Genomic DNA, 21,011 nt, shown 5'->3' on the forward strand with positions numbered 1-21,011 from the left:
AACTCCTCTTGGTATGAATAGCTAGAAATCTTTATTCATTTAAAAAAACCTGCCTTCTGCTTAAGGAGAGGTCAGAGTTAAAGACAAGCTTTAGGGAATCAGAGAGCAGGGCCTGTGATGGGGACAGTGTTAATCTTGTCAGCAATCCGGTGCAGTCTTCATAGCATTTCTTCTCTAACTTTTCTAACATTTGCAGTGTTTAGCATTGCAAGTCTATAATATCTCACAAGATTTCCTGGAAAGAAAAGTGCACCCTGACAAACGACGCCCTCCCTCACCAACCACTCTGCAAGCTGACATTTGCATTGAAGATGACCCGGTTTCATATTGGTGGTCCATTGTCCCATCACCTATGGAAAATGGAAGCACTGGGATCGTCCATCTCCTAAATATTAATGCCTGTAACTAGCTCACAGGGGCACAAGCGTGTATGTGTGTGCAGGTGGACATGTTATGTGTATTTCTTTTGGAACACAGGTTGAGTTAATCATCAGTTTATGGCCCACCTCTCATCACTGGTCCCTTTAGGCCCATGGATTGATCGATTGATTTCTCTTTTTCCATTATTCACCATTTCCACTCCTAAGGGCAATGCTTGGTTCATATACATATCTTTGTCTTTGTATCCATCCTTATAAAATGATTAATACTGTTTTTTGTGTCTATACTTCTAAATTTCATAAATTAAATGATGCTGTAGAACTCATTGTATTCCCTCCTTCTTATGCTCAGAACACTGCTTTTGGGATCTGTCCATGTTGCATACGTACATCTATTTTGTTGATTTTAACTGTGACAGAGTGTCCCAAAGGGTGTGTCTTCCATGTTTTACTTATCTATCTGTCCCACTAACAATAAACACCCAAGTGGCCTCCAGCTTCTGACTATTATGATTAATGCTGTCATTAAAAAAACCTTGAACATATCCTTTTTTTGCACCTAGAGTTTTTCTATGAAAAATGTCCAGAAATGGGATTGCTAGGTGATAATATTTGACTAAATACTCCCACCTTGCTCTCTGGAGGAGCAACATGCATCTAGAACCCTTCAGCAGTGCACAAGTATTTTTGTTTTCTTGTGTCTCTGCTAGCTTCCTAGTTTTATTGCCAATGTTATAGGTATAAAGTAACATCTTGTTTTGGTTTGCATATCTCTAATTATTCATGAGTTTGAGCATCTCTCCCTACACTGGCCATTAGGGTTTCCCCTTCTTTGAACTGTCTGTTCATTATCCTTTGACTATTTCTCTATTAGTCTTCCTGTCCATTAAAAAAATGATATGTAGGGATTTCTTCTTTATTCTAAATATTAGTCCTTATCAGCTTTAGATTGTGAAAATATGTTCTTTCAAGTTGTCATCTCTCTATTACTTTGACTCTGATGTCTCTATTAAACAGAAATAAATTTTAATTTTGGTATGATCAAATTAATCAATTTCCCCTTTGTGGCTGATAGTATTTTGGGTCTTATTTTAGAAGTCTTCCCTTGCTGTGATATATGTTCTAGGTTGTTTTAAGAACTCTGTAATTTGAATTTTGTTCAGAAGCTTTAAAGAGCTTTGCTTTCCTCCTGGTTATATACTTTTCCAGTCATTGGATGATGTGACAATGAAGGGACAGTGGATACAAATTACAGAGTTGGATGTAATTTTTCAGATGCACTCAAGGCATACTAATTTTTTTTCTACTTCAAAGTCATATTGGTGATCAGGTTCTTCTAATACAATTTTCCCACTATCTTTAGTCTACTCTCCTGGGCCATATCTTTTGTTTCTTCCAGAGACACTTGCTTCTTCTGGCTCATTTTCCTTAGCATGCTTGTGGAACCAATAGAAAGTATTCTTGATGACAGACATCACCTTTGCCCTTCTGTGCTGTGGTTCACACACGCATCTCTGCTTGGCCTTCTGGGTACTCAGAGATGTGTAGGCATTTCTCTTTTTACCCTTGAAGATCCTCTGGAGGTGCCCTTTGTTAGTGTCAGCTGAAGAATCATGAAGTATATAAATTTGGAAAGAAGAGCTTTATTTCTCACAAAGGGTTGCTGCTTGCAGGGTGGCCATTCTGACAGGTGGGGAAATGTAGATTCTGGCCAGAAGCTGGAAACAAGCACTTCAAGGGTGGGAAGAATAAGACAAAGATTTATGCTGAATGGGGTGGCCAAGTATACATATTCAACAGGTTATAGTAGGAGCTATGAATAGTCACAAAAGGAAGGCACAGGCATGCATAGTAGGCTAGCACATAAGCAACCTGCATCCCATGTTCACTTTTGGGTGGAGACTTAACATTTAAATGTATTATCATTAGGGCCTATACAACAAAAGGTGAAGCAGAGGACACAAAGGCCCTCTGTGCACAGCCTCCATAGACTGGCCAGAACCACTTTGTGGTCAGTGGTCTCTTACCAGGAAGGAATGCTGGTCAGTTACTGTGTCAAAACCACAAAAGGGAGGGGCCGCATCGGCGATTGGTTGATATCAGTGGTGCAGTCTTTCAAAAGGGCTGGTTTCTGTTTAACCCTTGGTGTAGGAAACCTAACAGCAATTAATGAGGGGGGGTATGATGAGGTCTGACCTCATCATGTCTGGGAACTCAGTTTTTAAGAGTTCTCTGGGGCCTCTTGGCCAAGTGGAGGCAATGTTCAGTCTGTTGGGGGGCTTAGGATTTTATTTTTATTTCTCATTACAATCCAGCAACAACTTTAATCTAGTATGCTCTTCTGTTTTAGATGTATATTCCTTAATTTCAAGAGCAATCAATTTGTTTTTAAGTGCAATCCCGCTGGGTTTCTTCTAGTGATTTTTCAATGAATAAGCCACACCTGCATAAGCCTCAGAGCAGGCAGCTCCAGTCAGGGAATTCCTGGACCCAGAGAATATTAGCTGTGAATGGAACCCCAAGGAATGTCCACTGGTTTCCATCTAAAGGTGGTACCACCTCCTATCCTGGGGAGCATTTGGAAATACTGGGGCGGGGGCATTAAATTTTTTAAAAATGTAAAACATTTTAAATCAACAAACAAATATATTTATGGTATACAACCTGATGTTTTGAAATATGTATGCATTGTGGAATGGCTAAACCGAGCTTTATGTATGCATTACTTCTTATACTTATCATTTGTTTTTGTGGTGAGAACAATTAAAAGCTACCCTTTCAGGGGTTTTTAAGTATACAGTACGTTGTTTCTAACTATAGTTTCCACGTTGCACAATGCTCTCTTGAATGTATTCCTTCTATCTAATTGAAATCCTGTATTCTTTGACTAACTTCTGGGACAGAGCAGTTTTGATGGTCACAGTGCCTGGGTATGCTGCTAGCATCTAGTACCTGAAGGGTAGAGCTACTAAATGTCCTACAGTTCCTTAGAAAATCTGAAATAATAAAATTGTTCAGCCCTCAAAATGCCAATGGTGTCCCCACTGAAAAACAGTAATTTAGATCCTTTATTATACTGATAAAGAAGGCGAGACCCAGAGAAGATTCTCAAGATCCCAAGCTCACACAGCTTGATCTGAACTGGAATATGAGCCTCTAGACACTCAGGCTTTCTCTGGGTACAGATACATATTTTTGGGTGAGCTTATTCCAGCCTCTTCTTTTGGATGGCAGGAGGCATTCCGTATGCACCACGCTCATGTTATTGTTTTTAATCTTTCTCTGTCTCTTTATTTTTTCACTCATCACAGCTGAGCTTGGTGATTACGATCCTGATGAGCATCCTGAGAATTACATCAGTGAGTTTGAGATTTTCCCCAAGCAGTCACAGAAGCTGGAAAGAAAAATAGTGGAAATTCATAAAAATGAACTCAGGTAATTACTGAGTAGACATTTGTGAAAATGATAAAGGTGAGAAAATATTCTTACTGCAGGGAATGTGGAAATCACATCGTGAAGGAGGAATATTTGTGATGTATGGGTAGGCTGTTTTGGGTGGCAGCGCAATTTTTCTGGGCACTGTCAAGGACACCCTGGTGTCCTCCGTCAATAACAATCTCAACATTGTGGAGTCCCATGAGTGGCTGTTTATGATCCATCAGTAGTTATTAGATCCATATATTTTCTTCTACATATGGATTTTTAAACACGCTGAGCTTCTGAAAGTGGAATCTAAGGTAAATAAGTAAACCTTTCTGATTTGAATTTTGTGTTGTCTTTTTCCTACCGGTGGCCATAGCTGGAAGCATTGACTCCAAGTAGAGTAGAATCCATTGGGAAGACTCCCTTTGCTGAGCTACTCTCAAGCTGACAGATTTAGTGTCTGATCCTCTTTTTCTCACCTGCGATGCTTCAATGATAGCTGCATAGTAGCAGTGGTAGAAGCAAAATTGCATACAGCATTCACCACGTTCCCAACACTGTTCTAAGCACTTTGCATGTATTAACATGTTTAATCTTCACAACAACCTAGGAGATAGGTTATTGTTATTCCCATATTACAGATGAGGGAACCGAGGCACAGAGAGGTTAAACAACTTACCCAAGGTCGCGCAGCTAGTAAGTATCAGAGCTGGGATTTGAATTCTGGCGGTCTTGGTCTAGAGTCTGTGCCTTTATGCACTGTGTGATGCTTACACTCTACGTGGGCTGCTGGGAATAAAATGAAGTGTGTGTAGGGATCATTGCCAACTTGGAATTCAGGTAATTCAAGTAGTCTAGTCTGTAACTAGAATTTAGATACTGTGCAAACTACAGAAAAAAAAATCATTTTGGTAATAGCAAGCATGGGCAGTGTTATGACAAGTGTTGATGAAAAACTGCAAGAACTGAGATGCTTCCATGTTCTAGGCCTCTGGTAAGTATAAAGAAAATTGCATCACTGGATTATGCATTCTGGAACAGACAACTGTCCCGGTGTGAGGAAATTGTTCTAGCTCCCTCCTTTATGCAGGCGCGCCCCCTACTGGTGAGTCTGGGAAGAGTATACGTGAGGGCATTCAAGGTGGCAGCTAATTTCAGCTGGGAAAATATGACGCTTAGTCTTAGAGATAAAGATGATTAGACAATCAAAACATTGTACCACTTTCAGAAAGCAACATGCCATCTATGTGGGTAATTTTAGAGTATTGTCTCCTAATGAAAAGCCTTGTTGAAGATACATGAAATTCTCAGTACTCTTTTGCTATTTTGGAGACAAATGTACTAGAGGTAGAAATAAAGTTCCGATATTTTTGTGGAGGCGTTTGTGGCGGAGCAGTGTTCTGGGGAGCACAGGGTGAGAATCCCTGGATGAAGGAGTTGCAGCCACTGTTTGAATTGATAGGAGATGGGAATGGAAAGGTTTTCTATGCGCTGAATTTGCAGGGCCTCTAATGCTCAGAACATACGATAATAATATACACTTATTGAGCATTTACTTACTAGATGCCAAAACATTGTGCTAAGAGCTTTAAGTGCATTATCCCACTCAGTTCTCCCAAACTCTATTAGATGGGCGCTATTGTTCTTTCTAGTGTGGGATGAGGAAAGTACAAGCTGAAGTGGTTAAAGGACTTGTGCTGAGTAAATAGTGGAGTCACGACTTGGACCTTGGGTTACCTGGCTCAAGGTATGCCCATGCTCTTCTCCCTTTGTTGAGTGTTTAAAGGGAATCAGGTAGTCGGGTAGGTGTTTCACGGTGATCACCATGTCAGCGGTGCCTGAGGATGGAGAACCAGGGCAGGAGGGCCAGTTAGTAATTTCTGGTATTCAGACAAGAAACGTGAAGGACTTGAAAAAGAATAAGAGTAAAGGAAATTGAAAGAAGAGAGTCACGAGAGGCGTTGCAGCCAGACTTGGTGATCCACAGTTTCATGAGAAAATGAGTGAATCACAGAAGATTCCAAGTTGTTTTATTAACATTCAGAAAGCTGTAGCTTGGACCCTGGGCCAGCACCTGGGCTTGTGGAGATCCCTGAAAGTGGTCATCATGCACTCAGGGAAGACAGGGGATCATCAGTCAGTCGCACTTTATAAATCTTGGAAGTAAGTTCTGTGGTTTGATCAAAGCTGCCATTCTATGGCACATGTGGTCCTGCACATTTGAAACATCCATTAAGCCTTTGTGAAGAGGTCGGAGTTGTATGCCTGAAGGATGAACCTGTCAGGAATCATATCACCTTGCAAGGACAGCTTCAGGGGGTATTTTCCTGTATATTTTTGCTCATTCTAAGCAGTTCTGTATTTCATTCAGCATCAGTGCAGCAGAGAGATACTTTTGGTTTGGAGCGTAAGACAGGAAGAGCAGAAGAGGCTGACAGTACAGAGGGAGAGGAGCTTTCTTGCGTCTGATGGGAAAGCTGCTACAGGGACTGAAGGTGCTCTGGGGGTGCCACCACCCCGTCATACACAGGTCAAGAAAGTGTTATCTGTCTTGTGTAAGGAATTGGGCCTTGGTTGAATTACTCTGCAAACCTGACCATGCCAGGAAGGAGTCATGGATGGAGGAGACCTGTGCTTGGCTGCACCAAGCCATGGCCATCCTGCTCTCCAGAGTCACCACAACACCCATGACCCTCCCACTTAGCTAGGGATGGTGTGCGGCCATCGAACTGCTGTTCTGAAGACTTCCTGAGAGGATTCCAGTTGACTTTTATTGGGGTTCGAGGGACCCAATAAATAACCTCCTTCTTCCTTCCTGCTTTCTGAATCAGCTGAGAAATAAAACACAACAGGTGCTCAAATATTAGCAGAAATGATGATTTACAGGGAGATCAACATGTTTACCTCAGGTGGGGGTGGTTTCACAACCTTCTCCCAGCCTTTTTATTGATTAGGATTATTCTGCTCCTGTGATCTCGGAGAGAGGAACAAAAACTGCCATTCTTGGCAGAAAATTAATGAGAGAGAAAAAAGAAATTTCCTCTCTGGGAGGCTACAGACTGCTTGAAGGTGGGACCAAGATGGCCTGATAGATAGGCATGAATAACAGAGTTCTTTGGGGGATGGTGGGGAGAGAGAGAGAGAGAGAGACTGACTCTTCCTTGGAGTTTTAAGAAGACCAAGATTTTATGAAGAATTTTCATGAACTAAATTAGATTGATGACTGAAGGTAAAAGTTCATGCTTGGATCAATGTTTCTTCTTCTGAATCCTTCACTGTACTGGAGGAGGTAGGATAGGGAGAAGCCACAGTCTTGCAAATATAGTAGCATATTATAGTTATTGATCATCTCTATATCAGTCAAGATCAGTTAGATTTTGCTGAGGAAACAAACACCCAATGCTCAGTGGCTTAGAGCAAGAAAGGCTTCTTCTTTACTCTGCTCTGTGCTCACCAGAAGCCAGCTGGGGGGCTCTGCCCACCATTGTCACTCAGGGAAGTCAGAAGCTTGGATTTGCCAGATGTTGAGCCACAAGGAAAAGAGCTCTGGAAGGTCATGCTTCATTTCAGAAGTAATTCATATCACTTCTACTTATAATTCTCTGATCAGGACCCATCCCAAGATCTTACCCAGGATCAAGGAAATGCAATTCTATGGTGTTCAGAAGGTAATAGGAGCTGGAAACAGTGGGCACCCAGCCCTTAATGGCCCTCACAACCTCATTGACTAATAGAGTTGTTTTTCTTTTTTAAATAGACTTTATTTTTTAAAAGAGATGTTTAGGTTTACAGCAAAATTGAAAGGAAGGCACAGAGATTTCCTCTATACCCCTGTCCCACACATGCATAGCCTCCCTCAGTAGCAATATCCCTCCTAGAGTGGTACATGTATTACAACCGATGAGCCTACATTGATACATTATAATCACTCATAGTTGATAGTTTACATTAGAGTTCACTCTTGGTGTACACTCTATGGGTTTGATGAATGTATAGTATCATTCCATTGCAACACCAATACCATTATAGTATCATACAGAGTAGTTTCCCTGTCCTAAAAATCATCCCTCCTTCTCCCCTAACCCCTGGCAACCACTGATCTTTTTACTGTCTCTATAGCTTTTGCCTTACCCGGAATGTCATAGTTGGAATCATACAATGTGTGACATCATACAATGTAGCCTTTTCAGATTGGCTTCTTTCACTCAGTAATATGCATTTAAGTTTCCTCCATGTCTTTTCTTGGTTTGAGAGCTCATTTCCTTTTGGCATAAAATAATATTCCATTGTCTGTATGTATCATAGTTTATCCATTTACCTGCTGAAAGACATCTTGGTTGCTTCCAATTTTGAGCAATTATGAATAAGGCTGCTATAAATAACTGTGTGTAGGTTTTTGTGTAGACATAAGCTTTCAACTCATTTAGGTAAATACCAAACACCATGATTGCTCTATCATATGGTAAGAGTATGTTTAGTTTTATAAGAAACCACCACCACACTGTTTTCCAAAGTGGCTGTAGCATTTTGCATTCCCACCAGCAGTGAATGAGAGTTCTTGTTGCTCCACATCCTTGCCAACATCTGGTGTTGTTAGTGTCCTGGATTTTGGTCATTCTAATAGATGTGTAGCTAATAGAGTTTCATTTAGAAAGATTTTTATACAGGCATCTTTGGGCCTTTTAATATCATGTGAACTAGATGATATGGAGATGTGTCACTTACATAACCCACTGAGCTGAATGATTCTTCTAGGTAAGGGCCATTTAAATATTTTTGGCTTTCTGGGTCATATGGTCTCTAGTGCAGCGACTCAGCTCTGTTTTGGTAAAGCAAAAGCAGATATAGACAATTCATAAATGAGTGGGCCACGATTCAATAAAACTTTATTGACAACATGGGTGGCAGGCCACATTTGGCCTATGGGTCCTAGCTTGCTGACTCCTGTTCTAAACACATGCAGACCAGGTATGGAATCAATTTCTACTTCACTCTCCTGCCTCTGTAGATAATTTTAAGTTATCAGGAGCCATATTTGTTTGTAAAACTATGTGTGAAAAATAATCTCTTGTAATTTTCAGACTTTAAGCTTGGTGTGCAGAGATGAGGTCCTACCTGGGACTGATTTAGAAATAGGTTATTCCTCCCTCTACAGCCCTCTGGTGACTGGAGGAAGCCATTGCTACAACCCCTTAGGACTTGATGGTCCTCTGTTTTTTTTTTTTGAGATGGAGTTTTGCTCACTGCAACCTCCGCCTGCTGGGTTCAAGCAATTCTCCTGCCTCAGCCTCCGGAGTGGCTGGGACTACAGGCATGCTCCACCATGCCGGGCTAATTTTGTATTTTTAGTAGACACGGGGTTTCTCCATGTTGGTCAGGCTGGTCTCAAACTCCCAACCTCAGGTGATCCGCCCGCCTCTGCCTCCCAAAGTGCTGGGATTACAGGTGTGAGCCACCATGCCTGGCCAGTCCTCTGTTCTTTTTGTCCCTCTTGGTTTCTGTTTTCCACAGCTTTAATCAAAGCCACCTGGGGTAAGAGGAAATACCCATTCCATTAGTCCTGAGGGTGGTCGGAGGGGGTTTAAGATCAAGAATTAAGATTGCTTTTACCATAAAGAACCCTGATAAACTTTGCTGGAGCTATTTCCTAGAGTTTCTACTCAGCTAGTTTTTTCTTCCTCTCATCACCAGTTCATCAGGTTTGTCATTAGAGATAGAGACATTTGCATTAACTTCAGTCATAGGTCATCAGCTTTTAAATATTCAAAAGGCTCAATTGGCAGTAAAGCAGTTTTGATGAAGTATCTTCTTTGCCCTTAAAGAGCAGGGAAATCATCCAACTAGCCATACTATAATGATCCAGGGCAGTGAGGTTTGTGCTGGAAGCAAGAATGACACAGTGTGTTTTTTAAACAGAGTAATTATCTCTATTTCTTAAAGGTCATATTCTCTGTAAATCATGCACCATGGCTATAGTTAAAAAAATGGAGTTATCATTTTAAAAACATCTAGCTTTCTAGAAACAAATACCCTGACATGAAAAATATCCTCTACCTTTGCTTCTGATGACTAGATCACAAGAGCCCTCTTAAGAAATGTTTTTGTCAGTTTTGAGAAGTGTGTTTATTGTGTAAAAAGAAGACAAGAAATAAATGTCTGGTTATTTTACAACCCCAATCTTTCTTAAGATGCGTTTTCTCTTTGTCATTGATCTCTCTCCCTGTATCATTTCCATTCCCAAGTCCCTTCCAAACTCATAGAATCTTTCTCCTTGGTAGATTATCAAATCAATTTGCATTTTTTGTTGCTATTTGGTGTAGCACCTTTCTTAGGAAGGGGGAAGATGGGATGATTTGGGATCAAATGGGTTCACTGTAAAAATGAAGTCCTTGCATTTTGTGGCCTAGAATAAAGGACATTTCTAGGGAGGGATGGGCTGGGGCAAGTGGTATGCATGTCCAAGCCATTCATGTTTTTTATACAGATGAAATATAGCTACCATGACCTTAAGGGGGAAAAAGCAATGTTACCAAAGTGCAATGTGGCCATGAAGAAGGAGAGAGGGTTATATTATTGAAAGTAGGATATAATTCTCTGATTATATCTCACATGTGATTCTAACTTACGCTAGAGCTAAAGATTCTTTGAACTTTCAATGAGACTATAACAGTGAATTTATCCAGAGGATATTTATCCATCCTTCTATCCATTTATATTTCATCCATACATCCAGGCACCTTTCCATCCATCCATTCATACCACTAATATTTATTGAAGAGCAGCCTTTTGTGAGGCACTGTGAGCCTTTTGTGAGTGTGGGATGGCCTAGCCCAGATTTTCAGCCATTTCGTCCCCAAGCTGAGGTCTCCTTCATCATCCACACTCCCCTATGACCTCATGGTTTGAAAGATTTTATCCACAAAATAATTCATGAAGCAACAATTAATTTGCCTCCTAATTTTTATTAGTCAAAGACAGTTTTGACTACCATTTAGCGCCTTCGACTATCAAGAGGTCACTAGCCAACAGCAAAGAAATTTGACAGCCAATTTCTATGCTTAAGGGATCCTTGGAGTCCAAAGCAGGAGTTATAAAATGACAGTTCTTGGACTACACTGTGACCCAGATGTATGTAGTTTGAGCCAAATAATAGCTCTAGAAAATGGAACCAGTTGCCATAAAGTTCTGGCTTCAGTTGCGACTGGGGTTTTGGTCACATGGTTCCCTAACTTCTGTGTGGCAACACTCAGCAGCAGTGCCTCTTTAAAAGAATCCTTTGTCTCTGAATTGCCACCATCCCCGCTCTGCCAGCTTACCTTCTCCTTCCATTGAGTTTGCAGCCACCATTTTTTTTTTTTTTTACAGATAAGGAAACAGAGTTCTGAGAAATTAACTTATCCAAGGCTACACAATTATGAAGCAATAGAACTTGACCTGAAATTTGAGTTTCCGTGCATTGTGCGCTAATATCTTTCTAAGTTGAGGCTCTCCTATAAGCCTTGTCCCTGCATGGCCCCAGGGTGTTACCACTGTCTCCTTCATAGCGTGGCAGCTATCCAAATTTGCAGCATTTTATCTAATGCTCTGCATAAAGATGGCTCCTAAAGGATTTGCAAGAGATAATGTCCCTCTCTAAGTAAAAGATTGGAAATGACAGACTGGGAACTCTCATTTCCTTTCCATTTAGGATGTAGAAAGGCATGAGATATTGATCTCTCCTAACACCAAAATAACACCAACAAGCTGGCTAAATTACAAAATCATATTTTTTGAACCCATCTGAGAGCTGAAGATGCAAATAGACCTAAATGTATTAAAATCCAGAATGTCCTTCTTAGGAGAATGGAGATGCATAGCTGCTTTCACTTCTGGTGGAGTGACAAGAAGAGAAGGATTACACCCTAGGTCAGGGCTAAGGGCAACTAGGCAAACTTTTAACCAGCACGAGAGCTGAGCGAAATCCCCCAGAGGCACTCCAGACCTTCAGCCTGGGTGGGGGAGCCCTTGCTGATGGCAGGAGGCAGGACGACAGGGAGGAGAAAAGTCTTCTAAAGTCAGAGAGCCAGGGATGACACTGAAGAGCAAAGGAATCTCTCTCCAACCCACATTCCACAGGAATGCTATAAAGCATAGAGAGCTCCCTGCAGTCCCTGAGTGCTGAAGTCCCAAGCCCTGCTGAAGGGCAAGTCTTGAGAGCACTCCCAAACATTTGAAGCCAGTGATGTGGAAAATCTTTTATTCCAACAAAGCTAAATCTAAGTAAAGTTGCAACCAAGTTGCAGCAAAATGTAATCTAAGCCAAATTGAGAATTCTGTTTTTCAGAAGTAGAAGACCATTATATTGGTCTTCTATACCATTACATTGGTCTTCTGCCCATGAATTTAATTCTAGAGCTCCTAGGCTCAGATGGGTCAGAGGCAACCAGAACCATCCCCTTCCCTGCCAACTGTGTTCCAAGCAGTCCAGCTTATTGCTGGCAAGATCCACATCTTATTCCACAATTAATGTCCACTAATAATTGACATTTATTCCTGGGATGCTATCTGGTTTTGTACTGTATGTAATGGTATGCTAAAGGAGGATCAATAAAAGGGAGATTGTTCCTTTTTGTCTAAAAGTACTCAAAACTGGCAGAAGGGAGACATACAGCTAAATACACAATTACTTGACCTCATCTAATATATTAGAAAAGCCTATCTTTGGAGAATTGTTAGCTCTTTGAAAAGAATTCAACTAATCACTGGTCTTTACCTTTAAATGTCTCATTAGAGACACTATTAATCTGAGTGGAACATTTCCTGGTGTAATATTTGACGGACAGAAAATCATTATTTTCCATTACCAGAATTTTTGCCAGAAACAGATGCCCAGTGGGAGATTCAAGGAAAAAACCCCAACCTTTCTATTTAATTGATCTTAGTGTCTTCCTGAAAAAATGGATCATTAAATGGTTTCTTCCTTGGTGAGTCTGGGCCTCAGGAGTCTCCAGTCCTATCAGGGTCCCTGCCTTTTCTCCTTTGGTTTTGATCTTTTTGCCTTCTCTGAGCATTTGCAGTTAGCTTTTCCCTGTGTATGACATTTTCAATTAAGTCTTTTAAATGCTTAGCCAGTGGAGATCTGAGGTTAAGCCCAAAGCAAATGATGCTTACTTGAGAATTGTTTTAAAGATAGGCCTTTGCTTTGTGGTAAATATCTCGACATCCTGCTTGACATTCCCCTCAGCACAGTATTTCTGACTTCAGCCATATGTAGGGCTAGCAAGGGGAACACATGGTAGTCTGAGGGCAAGGACAGAACATACTGTGTGTTAAGCACTAGTCTAACAGATTCACATCTGTTACCTGCTTAATCTTTGCATCAAATCTTGGAGGTAGGTACTCTTTTTACAGAAACACCTTCATTTTTTAGAATCAAATAGACATGGCTTCCTGTGGTTTCATGTTTCTGTGTTCTGGACCCAGATCAGGGTTCAGAAAACCATTTTTTATACCAGATCAACTAGCAAATATTTTAGGCTTTGTAGAACATACAGCCTTCATTGCAACTACTACTGTTGCAGCATGACAGCATGTATAGACAATATGCAGATAAGTGGGTGTGACGATGTTCCAATAAAACTTTATTTATGGACACTGAAATTTGAATGTCATGTAATTGTCATGAGTCATGAAATATTATTCTTTTGATTTATTTAAACTATGTAAGAATGTAAAACCCATTCTTAGTTTGAGGGCTGTACAAAATCAGGCGGCAGGCAGTCCAGATTTGGCCTGCAGGTTTTAGTTTCAGATTAAAATGGCGATATCACTATTCTCTAATTGGATCTGAGTATCAGTTACCTGGAATGAATTGCCTTATCATTGATAAATGGCAATGTTTAGAATTTGAAAAATTTGCAATTTAAATGAATTTTTTAGGTGGGTTGCAGTGGCTCACCCCTGTAATCTTTGCACTTTGGGAGGCTGAGGTGGGAGGATCACTTGAGCCCAGGAGTTTGAGACCAGCCTGGGCAACATGGTGAAATCCCATCTCTACAAAAAATACAAAAATTAGCCAGATGTAGTGGCATGCTCCTGTAGTCCTAGCTATAGGAGGCTGAGGTGGGAGGATCACTTGAGTCTGGGAGGTCGAGGCTGCAGTGAGCTGAGATAGCATCACTGCACTCCAGCCTGGGCGATGGAGTGAGACCCTGTCTCAAATAAACGAATTAAATTAAAAAAAAATTTAAAAATAGATTTATCAAGTATAAGTGCCATTTTGTTACATAGATATATTGCATAGTGGTGAAGTGTGGGCTTTTAGTGTAACCATCACTGGAATAGTGTACATTGTACCCATGAAGTAATTTCTCATCCCTCACCCCCTCCCAATCTGTCACCCTCTGAGTCTCCAATGTCTATTATTCCACACTCTATGTCCATGTGACACATTATTTAGCTTCCACTTATCAATGAGAAGATGTAGTATTTGACTTTGTTTCTGTGTTATTAATGGCCTCCAGTTCCATCTGCCTTGCTTTTTTTAAAACATAAAAGGTGGATAGCAATCATGTCATTTTGAAATGCTGTGCCATGGCACGCAGAAGAGCAGGCAGATGGCTCTTGACCATAAGATATTGGTGATGATGTTGGCACCAGCCCTGACAAGCACTTTAGAACCAGGTCAGCTTGCATTTGCGTCCTGCGTTTGCCCATACATGACTAGTGAGGGCAAATGCAAATTGACCTTGAGCAATAATCTTGAGCAAGTTATTTTTCTCTTTGAATGTCAGAACTCTCATCCACAAAAGGGAAGATAAAGATTCCAAGTTTCTGAATAAGGGAAAAAATATGTATATGTTTGGCAATATAAAAAATGTTATGTTGCTTGGAATTGTGGAGTTTAGTACAAGATAGCTCTGCATATGTATCTATTATCCTCTTGATCAATAAATACCCTTTAGTTTGGGGGTCCTCGTGGACTGCATAATATTTCATCCAATGATTTCTGTATTAAAAAGGCAGAAATTGTGTGTCTTTTCATCATTACAAAATGTATAATATGTAAAAGAGCATTTTCAGAGTATATACAATATGTATGGGATTTAAAGAATAATTGAAAAAACATCCATGATCCCCTAACATTGCTTGTGAATGAGAACATCACTAGCTGTTCTGAAGTCTCCTATGTGCCCCTCCCAGACCACCTCCCTCTCTCCTCCCATAGGTACACTATTCTGAATTATGGGTTGCTTATTCTCTTGTTTTGCTTTTATAAATTTACTTTATACATATGTATTAGTCAATGATGTATTGCTTCAGTTTTGCCTATTTTCACTTTCATATAAATGGACTCATACTGTATTCTCGTGTCTCATTTCTTCCCTATCAATATTATATTTATGAGATTCTTCCACAGTGATACATACAGCCATAGGTCTTTATTTTCACTTCTGTGTAATTAATTTTCTATCATGTGAACTTCCCATGTTTTATGTATCCATTCTCCTGTTGATGAACATTTGGGTTGCTTCCAGGTTTTTGCTATTGCAGACAGAGCTACTATGGCTTCTTAAATAATTCTCCTAAGGTACATGTACAGGACTCCCTAGTGTAAGTATAAGCCTAAGTGTGGAATTTGCCAGAGTTTGCACTTTAACTTTTCTAGGAAATGGCAGTTTGGTTGCTCTACCTTATGTTCACACCAACAATAGGTGAGAGTTCCCAGGGTTTCCAGTGACTTTTAACACATTAGTTTTGCTTTGCTCATTTTCGAAAGCCATAGAAATAGAATCATACAGTGTATATCCATTTATATCTGGTATTTTAGTCTTTTTTTTTCTTGCTATAACTGAATACCAGAGGCTAGGTAATTTATAAAGAAAAGAAATTTATTTTTTACAGTTCTGGAGGCTTGGAAGTTTAAGGTCTGGGGACTGCATCTGGTGAGGGCCTTCATGCTGGTGGGGACTCTCTGCAGAGTCCTGAAGTGGTGCAAGGCAGCACATGAAGAGGGCATGAGCATGGCAAACTGAATCTATTCATGAAGGCAAAACCCTCATGAAATCAGTCACCTCTTAAAAGCCTCACCTCTTAATACTGTGACTTTGGGGATTAAGTTTCAACATGAGTTTTGGAGGGGACAGATATTTGAACTATAGCATTTGACTTCTTTTGTTCAATGTTATTTTTGTGATATTCATTCATCTCGTAGTGTGTAGCTTTAATCAGCAATTTTCATGCCTGTATAGTATTCCATTACCTATTCATTCTACTCTTGATAGACATTTGAGTTGTTTTCTAGTTTTTGCTATTACAAATAACACTATTATGAAAATTCTATTTCTTGGTGCAACATGCACTAATTTCTGTTGTGTATATAACTACGAGTGGAATTGCTATATTATAGGGTTCAACTTTAGTAGATAATGCCAAAGAGTTTTCCAGATTAGTTCTACCAAATTTCCACCAGAAGTACATGAGGGTTTCTTGTGATGTACATTCTCACTAGTGCTTGCTTTTGTTAGTCTTTTTAATTGTAGCTACCAGATGGAGATGTTAGTGGTTTCTCATAGTTTTAATTTGCATTTACTGATAGCATAGAACATAGCTGACTAGATATGGGAGTATGTACCTCCTTCACAGAGAGGAACCAGAATAATAAATAGATATATTTCAAACAGCTAGTCTAGGAGAGACTTCTGGGATTCACCAGAGAGGAGATGGGAAGCACTTGAAGTAAGGAGAGTGTTCAAGGCAGCTTGCCCAGCTGGGAACTAATAGTCAGGAGAGGTTCCTGGGCATGGAGAAACAGTAAGAGAGAAACCTCCAGAGATCAGCTTTTATGATCTTGGGTATGGGAGAAACTCTTGACCCATTAGGGCCTTGGACCTGACATGTGAAACTGCCTAAAGATTGCACATTCCTCCAGAAAGAGAACCCACAGGGAATCCCACAGGCATCCGAGACTACAGTGGCCTCTGCTGGGCAACATTTTGAGAGCCTAGATACTGGAGAGCTACAGACATGGTTGCTACTGCAGAGCTGCTGCAAGGAGGGCAGAGGAGAATGGGTGCTCCTACACACCCCTAGGAGGATCCCTACTACCTTGTTGTGAGCTGCTGTTGAGACTGAGATGTGAGTGGGCTGCACTCTCCACAGCTTCTTGTCCACACTCCTTGCCTGCGAGAGATCCCACTCTCTCTGTTCCCAGGCCCAAGGCATCATTTTGAGAGTTTAATGATGGACTGCCATTTGACCTTGGACTGTTTGGGTTGATGTGGTTGCAGTTGCCACCTGGTCAAGAAGGGGCAGGGAAGCCAGGCTCTCCTATCAAATATAGGACAATGCCCACTGCCCTGCAATGGGCTGCTGTGAGACTGAGATGTGAGTGGACATCCACATCTTCTTGTCCATACTTCCTGCCTGGGAAGGGCCCTGGTCTCTCTGGTCATAAGTCTTAGGTGTCATTTTAGAGAGTTTAATACTAGGCTGCACTCCACCGTGGGCCGAGTTCAAGTCGTCATGGCTGCAACTACATCCAGTTGAGGAGGGACAAGGAAACTAGGCTCTCTTTTGCATACCCAGGACAATACCCACTGCTCTGCTAGGGGCTGCTGTGAGATAAAGACTCAAGTGGACCGACACTCAAGAGGTTATAACAATTCTAGATATATATGCACCCAAAATCAGTGTACCCCCATTCAAAAAACAGATATTACTAGACCTAAAGAGACAGACAGAAATACAACAATAGTGGGAAGTTCAACACCCCACTCACAGTACTAGACAGGTCATCAAGACAGAATGTTAACAAACTTTGAACCGAAGTTGGACTTTAGACCATGTGGACTTAGACATTCACAGAACATTCTACCCAATAGTTACAGAAAATACATTCTTTTCATCAGTACATGGAAAAATCTCCAAGATAGACCATATAGTAGGCCACAGAAAATGTCTTAACAAATTTTTTAAAAATTGAAATTGTATTAAATATCTTCCCAGACCACAGCAGAATAAAACTAGAAATCACTACCAAGAGGAATGCTTGAAACTGTACAATACACATAAATTAAACAGCATGCTCCTGAATGATCACTGGATGAATAAGGAAATTAAGACAAATTTAAAAATTTTTTGAAATTAATGAAAATGAAAACACAATATAACAAAACCTGTGGAATACAGCAAAAGCATTGCTAAGAGGGAAATTTATAGCATTAAACGCCTACATCAAAAAAGTAGAAAGATCACAAAATAACCTAACATTGTACCTGAAGTAACTAGAAAAACAAGAACAAACTAAACACACACTTAGCAGAAGAAAAGAAACAATAAAGATCAGAGCAGAACGAAATGGAGACAAAAAATTACAAAAGATCAACCAAACAAAAAGTTGGTTCTTTTGTTTTGAGAAAAGATAAACAGAATTGATAAACCATTACCTAGACTAACCAAGAAAAGGAGAAGATCCAAATAACACAATCAGAAGTGAAAAAGGAGACATTACAACTGATACCACAGAAATACAAAAGATCATCAGAGACTATTATGAACAGCTATATACTCACAAACCAGAAAACCTAGAGGAAATGAATAAATTCCAGGAAGAAATAAAACTTCTGAACTGACCAATAATGAGTAGTGAGACTGAGTCAGTAATAAAAAAAAATCTCTCAGCAACAACAACAACAAAACAACAAAACAACATCCATCCAGGATCAGATGGATTCACAGCTGAATTCTGGAGAACATGCGAGGAAGAACTAATACCAACCTTCCTGAAACTGTTCTAAAAAATAGAAGATGAGAGAGTTCTCCTTAACTCATTCTGCAAGGCCAGTATCACCCTGATACCCAAAACAGAGAAAGACACAACAAAAAAGAAAATTACAGATCAATATCCCTGATGAACATAAATGCAAAAATCTTCAACAAAATACTAGCAAATCAGATCCAACAACACATAAAAAGAAAATATACCATGATCAGGTGGGATTTATCCCAGGGATGCAATGATGGTTCAATATACATAAATCCATAAATGTGATACATCACATACAGAATTAAGGACAAAAACCACATGATCACCTCAATAGACGAAGAAAAAGTGTTTGATAAACTTCAGCATCTCTTCATGAGAAAATCCTCAACAACCGAGACATAGAAGGAACATATCTTAATATAATCAAAGCAATATATGACAAACCCACAGCCAACATCATATTTAACAGGATAAACTTCAAAGCATTCCCTCTAAGAAACTGGAAGAAGACAAAGATGCCCACTTTCATCACTCTTTTTCAACATAGTACTGGAAGTCCTTGCTAGAGCAATCAGACTAGAGAAAAAAAAAGACATCCAAGTTGGAAAAAAGGAAGTCAAATTATCCCTGTTTGCTGATGGTATGGTTTCTATCTAGAAAACCCTAAAATCGCTACCAAAAGATTCTTAGATTTGATAAATGAATTCAGTAAAGTTTCAGAATACAAAATATATATGCAGAAATCGGTAGTATTATTATACACTGTATTAGTCAATTTTCACACTGCTGATAAAGACATATCCAAGACTGGGAAATTTACAAAAGAAAGAAGTTTATTGGACTTACAGTTCTACATGGCTTGGGAGGCCTCACAATTATGGTGGAAGGCAAGGAGGAGCAAGTCACATCTTACATGGATGGCAACAGGCAAAGAGAGAGCTTGTGTAGAGAAACTCTCATTTTTAAAACCATTGGATCTCATGTGACTCATTCACTATCACCAGAACAGCAAGGGAAAGACCCACCCCATGATTCAATCATCTCCCACTGGTTGCTCCCACAACACATGGTCACTTGAGGTCAGGAGTTCAAGACCAGCATGGCCAACATGGTGAAACCCCATCTCTACTAAAAGTACAAAAATTAGCTGGACCTGGTGGCACACGCCTGTTGTCCCAGCTACTCAGGAGGCTGAGGCAGGAGAATCCCTTGAACCTGGGAGACGGGGGTTGCAGTGAGCCAAGATCGTGCCATTGCACTTCAGCCTGGGTGACAGAGCAAGACTCCATCTAAATAAATAAATAAATAATCCTGGGAAAATTGATAGCTGCATGCAGAAGAGTGAAACTGGACCCATACATCTCACCATAAACAAAAATTAACTCAAGATGGATTAAAGACCTAAACGTAAGACCTTGAACTATAAAAATCCTAGAAGAAATCCTAGGAAAAACTCTTCTGGAAATTCACCAAAGAATTTGTTACCAAATTCCTCAAATTAAAATGCAACAAAACAAAAATAGGCAAATGGGACTTAATTAAACTAAAATGCAACAAAACAAAAATAGGCAAATGGGACATAATTAAACTAAAAAGCTTCTGCACAGCAAAAGAAATAATTAACAGAGTAAACAGACAACCTACAGAATGGGAAAAAATACTTGCAAACTATGGGTCTGACAAAGGGCTAATATCTGGAATTTACATGGAACTCAAACAACTCAACAAGAAAAAAAAACCCCCCTTAAAAAATGAGCAAAGAACATTAAAGGCCATTTTTCAAAAGAAGACATCCAAGTGGCCAAGAAACATGAAAAAAATGCTCAACATCACTAAACATCAGAGAAATGCAAATTAAAACCACAATGAGAGACCATCTTACACCAGTCAGAAAGACTATTATTAAAAAGTCAAAAAACAACAGATGTTGTCAAGGATGCAGAGAAAAGAAAACACTTACAGCCTGTTGGTAGGAATGTAAATTAAAACAACTTTTTGGGGGAACAGTGTGGAGATTTCTTTTTTTTTTTATTATACTTTAGGGTTTTAGGGTACATGTGCACAATGTGCAGGTTTGTTACATATGTATCCATGTGCCATGTTGATTTCCTGCACCCATTAACTCATCATTTAGCATTAGGTGTATCTCCTAATGCTGTCCCTCCCCCCTCCCCCCACCCCACAACAGTCCCCGGAGTGTGATGTTCCCCTTCCTGTGTCCATGAGTTCTCATTGTTCAATTCCCACCTATGAGTGAGAACATGCTGTGTTTGGTTTTTTGTCCTTGTGATAGTTTACTGAGAATGATGTTTTCCAGTTTCATCCATGTCCCTACAAAGGACACAAACTCATCATTTTTTATGGCTGCATAGTATTCCATGGTGTATATGTGCCACATTTTCTTAATCCAGTCTATTGTTGTTGGACATTTGGGTTGGTTCCAACTCTTTGCTATTGTGAAT

At 40.0% G+C, this 21,011-nt stretch overlaps 1 protein-coding gene across 3 annotated transcripts in view; it reads left to right on the forward strand.

The window, feature by feature from the left end:
- FRMD3 (FERM domain containing 3) overlaps positions 1-21,011 on the forward strand; it is a 308,595-nt gene that overhangs the window by 207,500 nt on the left and 80,084 nt on the right. For all 3 annotated transcript variants that reach the window (XR_004029333.1, XM_030809553.1, XM_030809541.1), the window contains exon 6: positions 3,692-3,815. Coding sequence is in view for 2 of the 3 variants with exons in the window: in XM_030809553.1 (XP_030665413.1) it covers positions 3,692-3,815 (124 nt within the window). In the remaining variant the exon portion in view is untranslated. The remainder of the gene's footprint in view (positions 1-3,691; positions 3,816-21,011) is intronic.

Source organism: Nomascus leucogenys, chromosome 1a, assembly GCF_006542625.1.
Source record: "Nomascus leucogenys isolate Asia chromosome 1a, Asia_NLE_v1, whole genome shotgun sequence".
NCBI lineage: Eukaryota > Metazoa > Chordata > Mammalia > Primates > Hylobatidae > Nomascus > Nomascus leucogenys.